This window comes from Mustelus asterias, unplaced genomic scaffold, assembly GCF_964213995.1.
Source record: "Mustelus asterias unplaced genomic scaffold, sMusAst1.hap1.1 HAP1_SCAFFOLD_4144, whole genome shotgun sequence".
In the NCBI taxonomy this organism is placed as follows: domain Eukaryota; kingdom Metazoa; phylum Chordata; class Chondrichthyes; order Carcharhiniformes; family Triakidae; genus Mustelus; species Mustelus asterias.
Genome location: NW_027594089.1, coordinates 9,044 through 19,407, shown reverse-complemented (window position 1 = coordinate 19,407; position 10,364 = coordinate 9,044). Strand labels below are relative to the sequence as shown.

The 10,364-nt window shown below is 51.8% G+C and overlaps 1 protein-coding gene across 1 annotated transcript; it reads left to right on the top strand.

The window, feature by feature from the left end:
* Positions 1 to 5,759: 5,759 nt before the first annotated feature.
* On the top strand, positions 5,760 to 7,670 carry LOC144490975 (suppressor of cytokine signaling 3-like; the record flags this gene model as incomplete). Its single annotated transcript, XM_078208649.1, has 1 exon — positions 5,760 to 7,670. A coding segment is annotated over one exon (717 nt), but the record flags the coding sequence as incomplete, so codon positions are not given.
* Positions 7,671 to 10,364: the final 2,694 nt, after the last annotated feature.

The following is a 10,364-nucleotide window of genomic DNA, read 5'->3' as shown; positions in this document are numbered from 1 at the left end:
TGTGTGAGGGGAGGTGTATATGTGTGTGTGTGTGAGGGGAGGTGTATATGTGTGTGTGTGTGTGAGGGGAGGTGTATATGTGTGTGTGTGTGTGAGGGGAGGTGTATATGTGTGTGTGTGTGTGAGGGGAGGTGTATATGTGTGTGTGTGTGTGAGGGGAGGTGTATATGTGTGTGTGTGTGTGAGGGGAGGTGTATATGTGTGTGTGTGTGTGTGAGGGGAGGTGTATATGTGTGTGTGTGTGTGAGGGGAGGTGTATATGTGTGTGTGTGTGTGAGGGGAGGTGTATATGTGTGTGTGTGTGGGGAGGTGTATATGTGTGTGTGTGTGTGTGAGGGAGGTGTATATGTGTGTGTGTGTGTGTGAGGGGAGGTGTATATGTGTGTGTGTGTGTGTGTGAGGGGAGGTGTATATGTGTGTGTGTGTGTGTGAGGGGAGGTGTATATGTGTGTGTGTGTGTGTGAGGGGAGGTGTATATGTGTGTGTGTGTGTGTGAGGGGAGGTGTATATGTGTGTGTGTGAGGGGAGGTGTATATGTGTGTGTGTGAGGGGAGTGTATATGTGTGTGTGTGTGTGTGAGGGGAGGTGTATATGTGTGTGTGTGTGTGTGTGAGGGGAGGTGTATATGTGTGTGTGTGTGTGAGGGGAGGTGTATATGTGTGTGTGTGTGTGTGAGGGGAGGTGTATATGTGTGTGTGTGTGTGTGAGGGGAGGTGTATATGTGTGTGTGTGTGTGTGAGGGGAGGTGTATATGTGTGTGTGTGTGTGAGGGGAGGTGTATATGTGTGTGTGTGTGTGTGTGAGGGGAGGTGTATATGTGTGTGTGTGTGTGTGTGAGGGGAGGTGTATGTGTGTGTGTGTGTGTGTGTGAGGGGAGGTGTATATGTGTGTGTGTGTGTGTGAGGGAGGTGTATATGTGTGTGTGTGTGTGTGAGGGAGGTGTATATGTGTGTGTGTGTGTGTGAGGGGAGGTGTATATGTGTGTGTGTGTGTGAGGGGAGGTGTATATGTGTGTGTGTGTGAGGGGAGGTGTATATGTGTGTGTGTGTGTGTGAGGGGAGGTGTATATGTGTGTGTGTGTGTGAGGGGAGGTGTATATGTGTGTGTGTGTGTGAGGGGAGGTGTATATGTGTGTGTGTGTGTGAGGGGAGGTGTATATGTGTGTGTGTGTGTGAGGGGAGGTGTATATGTGTGTGTGTGTGTGAGGGGAGGTGTATATGTGTGTGTGTGAGGGGAGGTGTATATGTGTGTGTGTGTAGGGTGTGTGGGGGTGTGTGTGTGTGGGGGTGTGTGTGTGTGAGGGGAGGTGTGTCTGTGTGGGGGGGTGTGAGGGGAGGTGTATATGTGTGTGTGCGTGTGAGGGGAGGTGTATATGTGTGTGTGCGTGTGAGGGGAGGTGTATATGTGTGTGTGGGGGGTGTGTGTGTGTGTGGGGGGGGTGTGTGCGTGTGTGAGGGGAGGTGTGTGTGTGTGGGGGGGGTGTGAGGGGAGGTGTATATGTGTGTGTGGGGGGTGTGTGTGTGTGTGAGGGGAGGTGTGTGTGTGTGGGGGGGGGTGTGAGGGGAGGTGTATATGCGTGTGTGTGTGTGTGGGGTGTGTGTGTGTGTGGGGTGTGTGTGTGTGAAGGGAGGTGTATATGCGTGTGTGTGTGTGTGGGGTGTGTGTGTGTGGGGAGGTGTATATGTGGGGGTGTGTGTGTGTGTGTGTGTGGGGTGTGTGTGGGGAGGTGTATGTGTGTGGGGTGTGTGTGGGGAGGTGTGTGTGTGTGTGTGGGGAGGTGTATATGTGGGTGTGTGTGTGTGTGTGTGTGTGTGGGGAACGAGTTTGGATCATTCCCCTTGTGCAATGCAGATGGGCAACTGCTCCTGTTCTGAAGAGATCATTTTGCAATCGAAGCTTTGAACTCTTGTTTCTCCCCTGCACCAGATTCCACCACAGCTGTCCCGCTGATCCGGCACCTTGCATGCTTCTTAATGTGCAGGAATTACATTGGGTCGTATTTCTAAAGAGAGGCTCTGTACAGGGGCAGAGAGAGCCGGGTGCATCTGTGTATCATTGTAGGTCATCGGACTGGTTGCGAGAACGGTTAATAACGGGCTTTATTAATAGGGGCACAGAGTACAAGAGCAAGGGGGTTGTGCTGAATTTACACAAGACACGAGTTAGACCTCGGCTGGGATATTGTGTACAGCTCTGGGGGCCACACTATAGGAAGGATGTGACTGCGTTGGAGAGAGAGCAGGAGAGGTTTACAAGAATGGTTCCAGGGATGAGAAACTTTTTGAGTTACGAGGATCGATTGGAGAGGTTGGGACTGTTCTCTTTGGAGAGAAGGCGGCTAAGAGAAGGGTCGATGGAGATAATCAATTTCACGGGGGGGCAGGACAGAGTAGAGAGGGAGAAACTGCTCCCGATCGTAAAAAGGATCGAGGGCAAGAGGGGGACAGATTTAAAAGAAGCAAATGTGACGTAGAATCCATAGAATCCTACAGTGCAGAAGGAAGCCATTCGGCCCATCGAGTCTGCACTGACAACAATCCCACACAATCCCTATCCCCATAACCCCTGCATTTACCCTGTTAATTCCGCTGACACTAAGAGGCAATTTAGCACGGCCAATTTGGATGAGAATCTAGGAGGCATGGTTGGTACGTTTGCAGATGACACCAAGATTGGTGGCACAGTGGACAGTGAAGAAAGTTATCTCCAATTGCAACGGGATCTTGATCAATTGGGCCAGTGGGCTGACGAATGGCAGATGGGGTTTAATTTAGATAAATGTGAGGTGATGCATTTTGGTAGATTGAACCAGGGCAGGACTCATTCAGTGAATGGTAGAGCGTTGGGGAGAGTTACAGAACAAAGAGATCGAGGGGTACATGTTCATAGCTCCTTGAAAGTGGAGTCACAGGTGGACAGAGTGGTGAAGAAGGCATTCGGCATGCTTGGTTTCATCGGTCAGAACATTGAATACAGGAGTTGGGACGTCTTGTTGAAGTTGTACAAGACATTGGTAAGGCCACACTTGGAAGACTGTGTGCAATTCTGGTCACCCTATTATAGAAAGGACATTATTAAACTAGAAAGAGTGCAGACCAGATTTACTAGGATGCTACCGGGACTTGATGGTTTGAGTTATAAGGAGAGGCTGGATAGACTGGGACTTTTTTCTCTGGAGCGTAGGAGGCTGAGGGGTGATCTTATAGAGGTCTATAAAATAATGAGGGGCACAGATCAGCTAGATAGTCAATATCGTTTCCCAAAGGTAGGGGAGTCTAAAACTGGAGGGCATAGGTTTAAGATGAGAGGGGAGAGATACAAAAGGCTCCAGAGGGGCAATTGTTTCTCACAGAGGGTGATGAGTGTCTGGAACAAGCTGCCAGATGTGGTAGTAGTAGAGGTGGGTACAAGTTTGTCTTTTAAGAAGTATTTAGACAGTAACATGGGTAAGATGGGTATAGAGGGATGTGGGCCAAATGTGGGCAATTGGGATTAGCTTAGAGGTTTAATAAAAAAGGGCGGCATGGACAAGTTGGGCCGAAGGGCCTGTTTCCATGCTGTAAACCTCTATGACTCTATGATTCTAATCCACCTAACCCGCACACCTTTGGAGTGTGGGAGGAAACTGGAGCACCCGGAGGAAACCCGCGCAGACACGGGGAGAATGTGCAGACTCCACACAGATAGTGGCCCAAGGCCGGAATTGAACCCGGGGTCCCTGGCGCTGTGAGGCAGCAGCGCCAACCACTGTGCCGCCATGCCGCTCACATGACATGAGAACAATCTTTTCCGCCTTGTGAGTGATTGGGATCTGGAATGTTCCGCCTGGAAGTGTGATGGAGGCAGGTCCAATCGAGACAGTCGAGAGGGGTTTGGATAGAATAGAAACAATGTGTAGGGGTATGGGGAAGAGGCTGGGGAATGGAATGGATGCTCGTTTGGAGAGACAGTGCAGACACGACGGGCTGAATGGCCTCCTCCTGCACCTGTAACAATTCTGTGACTCTCTGTGTAATGAGCAATCTAATCCACTTTCTTCAGAGTGATCGATGTGCAGAGTATTCCCAAAATGGAAAAAAGTGAGAAAGTGTGGATGTGCGGAGGGACCTGGGCGTCCTTGGTTATAAGTCACTGTAGGCTAGCATACAGGTGCAGCAAGCAATGAGGAAAGCTAATGGAAAGATGCCTTTATCACAAAGAGGATTTGAGGAGCAGTCAGGGCAAGTTTCAGTTGTATTGGAGCTTTGGTTAGACCACGTCTGGAGTACTGAGTGCAGTTCTGGCCCCCTTACCTCAGAAAGGATAGTATTGGCACAGAGGGAGCGTGATGAAGGTTCACCAGACTTGTTCCGGGGTTGGTGGGACTGTCTTATGGACAGAGATTGGGGCAAACTGGGCTTCTTTTCTCTATAGTTTCGGAAGAACGAGGGACAACCTCATTGAAACTTACACAATATTTAACGGGACAGACAGGGGGAGATGTGGGGAAGAGGTTTCCCTTGGTCGGGGGGGAGTCTGGAACCAGGGGGCACAATTCCAAAATAAAGGGGGAAGCCGCTTCGGAGCGAGACGGAGTGGAATGTCTTTACTCCGAGGGTGTGAATCTTTGGGATTCTCTGCCCCAGAGGGATGTGGGAGCTCAGTCACTGAGTCTGTTTAAAGCAGAGATTGATAGATTACTGATTAATGATAATGTAAAGGGGTTATGGGGATGGATGGAGTGTCCGATCAGCCAATGACAGTATTGAATGGCGGAGCAGGCTCGATGGGCTGAATGGCCTCCTGTTCCTTCTCGAGAGCGCTTAAAGATGATGAAAGGAGGGTCGATAAAGAGAAACTATTGCTGCTGTTCCCCTTGGTCGAGGGGTCAGTCACGAGGGGGCAGAGTTTGAGGGTGAGGGGCAGGAGATTCAGAGGGGATTTGAGAAAAGCTTTTTCACTGAGGGTGGTGGGAATCTGGAACGCGCTGCCTGGGAAGGTAGTGGAGGCTGGAAACCTCACAACCTTTAAACAATATTTGGATGAGCACTTGAAATTCAAGGATGTGGGGCAAGTGTGGAGTTTGCACGGTCTCCTGGTGTCTGCGTGGGTTTCCTCCCACAGTCCAACAATGTGCGGGTTGGGTGCATTGGCCATGCTAAATTGCCCCTTAGTGTCCCGGGATGTGTAGGTTAGAGGGATTAGCGGGGTAAGTATGTGGGGTTACGGGGATAGGTCCTGGGTGGGATTGTTATCATAGAAACCCTACAGTACAGAAAGAGGCCACTCGGCCCATCGAGTCTGCACCAACCACAATCCCACCCAGGCCCTACCCCCATATCCCTACATATTTTACCCGCTAATCCCTCTAACCTACGCATCTCAGGACATTAAGGGCAATTTTTAGCACGGCCACTCAACCTAACCCGCACATCTTTGGACTGTGGGAGGAAACCGGAGCACCCGGAGGAAACCCACGCAGACATGAGGAGAATGTGCAAACTCCACACAGACAGTGACCCAAGCCGGGAATCGAACCCAGGTCCCTGGAGCTGTGAAGCAGCAGCGCTAACCACTCTGCTACCGTGCCGCCCAGTGGATCCACTCCATCTGACGAAGGAGCAGCGCTCCGAAAGCTAATGGCATTTGCTACCAAATAAACCTGTTGGACTTTAACCTGGTGTTGTTAAAACTCTAGCTGGAACAATATGCCAGAGGGAAAGTTGACTCATTCTTGTCTCTGTTTTGCTGCAGGTCTGTCTCGGGACTGTTGATGGAAGGGTTTGGCTGACGAGGGGAGACCAGGAGGATATTGCGTTGCCCCCCAGGAGGGTTTGGGGGGCAGAGGGGGGGGGAAGAGGGTGCCCCGGAGGACACCCGGGCGAGCAGAGAAGCTGGAACCTGAGGATGACCGGCCGGCTGCTGCTCCTGTCAGCCCGGAGGCTGGATACCGCTTCAAGGCGTTTGCCGGTGACCTGGGGAGGGTGGAGAGCGCTCTGGCCCGGCTGGAGTCCAGCGGCTTCTATTGGGCCGCCCTGTCGGGGGCGGAGGCCAAGGGGCGGCTGTCCGGCCAGCCGGTGGGCACCTTCCTGCTGCGGGACTCTGCCGACCCGCGGCACCTCTTCACCCTCAGCGTGCGCACCGTGGAGGGCATCACCAACCTGCGGGTGCGTCAGCGCCGAGCCCCGGGCACCGGGGGCGCCTTTTACCTGGAGACGGAGGGAGGGGGTCCAGCTACCCCGGCCGCCGCCTACGACTGCGTGGTCAAGCTGGCCGACCACTACGTGCGGCTCTCGGGGGCCGGACCGGCCTTCTACCGGGGGTGCGGCGGAGGCAGGGGCCAGGGGGCTGCCCCTCTGCTCCTCCGCCAGCCCCTGCTCTGCAAGGTGCCCGCCCTGCAAGATCTCTGCCGCCGGGCACTCAACCTCCAGCCGGCTGGGGGGCAGTTAGACACCCTGGCACTGCCCAGCGGCCTGAGACACGCGATCGGGAACTGACTGCAGACCGGCGGCGTCAGAGAGGACGGCACCCGTTGGAAAGGGCGGCATATCGCCCTGCTCCGGCAGGCGGACCCGCTGCCACCGATTCGGGACTTTTAAAAGCACCTGGGATCTGTCTTCCGGATTCTTCAGGGGCCCCACGCCACAGTTAAAGGGACAATTGACTGTTGGACACATTTCAGAGAAGCGGGACAGAGCTTGCTTTGGAAAACGGGTGGGATCTTCCTCTGCAACAGCCAGTGGGAGAGAGGAAGGGGCAGCAGCAACCCCACTCCAACCTCTGGGAGCTGCAAGGAAACGGGATCAGATCCCCTTTAAACCAGCGGCACCGATCACTCGGAGAGGGACACAGAGGGAAGAATCAGCAATTCCAATGGATTTTTAAACTGTTCCCGTGCTATCCCTGTCCTGGGAGTGTTTGATGGGGACAGTGTAGAGGGAGCTTTACTCTGTATCTAACCCCGTGCTGTACCTGTCCTGGGAGTGTTTGATGGGGACAGTGTAGAGGGAGCTTTACTCTGTATCTAACCCCGTGCTGTACCTGTCCTGGGAGTGTTTGATGGGGACAGTGTAGAGGGAGCTTTACTCTGTATCTATCCCCGTGCTGTACCTGTCCTGGGAGTGTTTGATGGGGACAGTGTAGAGGGAGCTTTACTATGTATCTAACCCTGTGCTGTACCTGTCCTGGGAGAGTTTGATGGGGACAGTGTAGAGGGAGCTTTACTCTGTATCTAAACCTGTGCTGTACCTGTCCTGGGAGTGTTTGATGGGGACAGTGTGGAGGGAGCTTTACTCTGTATCTAACCCCGTGCTGTACCTGTCCTGGGAGAGTTTGATGGGGACAGTGTAGAGGGAGCTTTACTCTGTATCTAAACCTGTGCTGTACCTGTCCTGGGAGTGTTTGATGGGGACAGTGTGGAGGGAGCTTTACTCTGTATCTAACCCCGTGCTGTACCTGTCCTGGGAGTGTTTGATGGGGGACAGTGTAGAGGGAGCTTTACTCTGTATCTAACCCCGTGCTGTCCCTGTCCTGGGAGTGCTTGCTGGGGACAGTGTAGATGGAGCTTTACTCTGTCTCTAACCCCGTGCTGTTCCTGTTTTTTGCCGTTTTCTGTTCCGTACTTGCCTTGTTGAATTTGGAACGGAATTGGAAGCTGTGTTGTGTATTTATAATACTAAAAGGAATGTATTTTACTCAATGCAGGCCTTGTCTCTGATTTCAGTGTCTTGCTGTTTTGACAGCTCTCCAACTTCCCTTTCCCTATCTCCACATCTCCCCCTTATTTTCCTGAAAAGTTATGTCCAACTGTGAACACACTCCGCCCCTGTGAGCTCACTGCCCCTTTAACCCTTTCCCAATTGCCACTGCCTTCCATGAGCCGGGAATGAGAAAGATGGTGAGATAGACAGACACACACACCGTACAAGAGAGACACGCACAATCTGACACACACAGACCTATACAATGTCTCACATACACAAACCCATACACACAAACTCGTGCACACACACACACACAGACACACAAGCGGAACACACACAAACCCATACACACGGACACAGAAGTTTGCTCAAACACACAGAAATCCGCACACTAACAGACACACTGAAACTCACTGAATCTTACGCGCGCTCTCACACACACACACACACACACACACACACGAAGGGAGGAGGGAAATATCTCGAGCCCCCCCCGCCTGTCGATAAAGGACAATGTTCCACTCTCCTCCCTGGTCACTTGCTGCACCTGTGCACCAACTTTGGTTCATGTGCTCTGTGACACCCAGATCCTTCTACGCTGGCAAAGCGTTCCGCATGTTCCTCACCATCCCGATGATTGTCTCCTTTCTGTTCTCCTTGCTGCCCCTTTGGGCTGAATAAATTAAATCCACTGATCTTAGGAAATCTTAGAAACCCTACAGCACAGAAAGAGGCCATTCGGCCCATCGAGTCTGCACCGACCACAATCCCACCCAGGCCCTACCCCCATATCCCTACATATTTACCCACTAATCCCTCTAACCTACGCATCCCAGGACACTAAGGGCAATTTTAGCATGGCCAATCAACCTAACCCGCACATCTTTGGACTGTGGGAGGAAACCGGAGCACCCGGAGGAAACCCACGCAGACACGAGGAGAATGTGCAAACTCCACACAGACAGTGACCCAAGCCGGGAATCGAACCCAGGTCCCTGGAGCTGTGAAGCAGCAGTGCTAACCACTGTGCTACCGTGCCACCCTTCTCAATTCCATCTCAATTCACTTCCCCCAATCCATGGACAAAGCAGTAAGAAACATAGAAGATAGGAGAATGAGGAGGCCATTCGGCCCTTCGAGCCTGCTTCCCCATTCATCACGATCATGGCTGATCATCCAACTCAACAGCCTAATCCTGCTTTCCCCCCAAAACCTTTACTCCCATTCGCTCCAAGTGCTATATCTAGCCGCCTCTTGAATACATTCAATGTTTTGGCATCAACTCTTTCCTGTGGTAATGAGTTCCACAGGCTCACCACACTGTGGGTGAAGAAATATCTCCTCACCTCCATCCTAAATGGTCTACCCTGAATCCTCAGACTGTGATCCCTGGTTCTGGACTCCCCACCATCGGGAACATACTCCCCGCATCTATCCTGTCTAGTCCCGTTAGAATTTTATAAGTCTCTCTGAGATCCCCCTTCATTCATCTGAACTCCAGTGAAAACAATCCTAACCGAGTCAATCTCTCCTCATACATCAGTCCCGCCATCCCCGGAATCAGCCTGGGAAACCTTCGCTGCACTCCCTCGAGAGCAAGAACATCCTTCCTCAGAAAAGGGGACCCAAACTGCACACAATATTCTCGGTGTGGCCTCATCAAGGCCGTGTATAACTGCAACAACACATTCCTGCTCCTGTACTCAAAACAACTTGCAATGAAGGCTAACATAACATTTGCCTTCTTTACCACCTGCTGCACCTACATGCTTACCTTCAGCGACTGGTGCACAAGGACACCCAGGTTCCGCTGCACACTCCCCTCTCCCAATTTACAGCATTTCAGGTAGTAATCTGCCTTCTTGTTTTCGCTTCCAAAGTGAATAACCTCACATTTATCCAAATTATACTGCATCTGCCATTGATTAGCCCACTCACCCAACCTGTCCAGATCGTTCTGAAGGATCTCTGTATCCTCGTCACAGTTCACCCTCCCATCCAATTTGGCATCATCTGCAAACTTTGAGATGTTACATTTTGTTCCCTCATCCAAATCATTAATATTTCTTGTGAATAGCTGAGGTCCCAGCACCGCTCCCTGTGGCACCCCACTAGTTACTGCCTTCCAATTTGAAAAAGACCCATTAATTCCTACCCTTTGTTTCCTCTCTGCCAACCAGTTTTCTATCCATCCCAATTCTCTTCCCCCAATCCTATGCGCTTTACTCTTGCACAATAATCTCTTATGCGGGACTTTGTCAAACGCTTTAACAGGGAGGACAAAAATAAATCGCAAAGGGAACTTAAAACATCAAACTAAAATGTAATGATAGGGGTGAACCATACACTCCGGCCCCTGTGGTGCCCAGCGGGTACAGAAGGCCTCGAGAGTGCCCATGGACCCCGCATGGTCCCTCTCCAGGGACACCCGGCTGCGAGTGCATTCAGGGTAGAGGGGCAGACAGTCAGCTCAGGAAGCGTAGAGGAGAACATGCCCCTGTCTACATCAATGAGGATGAAGTAGAAAGGGTCGAGAGCTTCAGGTTTTTAGGTGTCCAGATCACCAACAACCTGTCCTGGTCCCCCCATGCCGACACTATAGTTAAGAAAGTCCACCAACGCCTCTACTTTCTCAGAAGACTAAGGAAATCTGGCAAGTCAGCTATGACTCTCACCAACTTT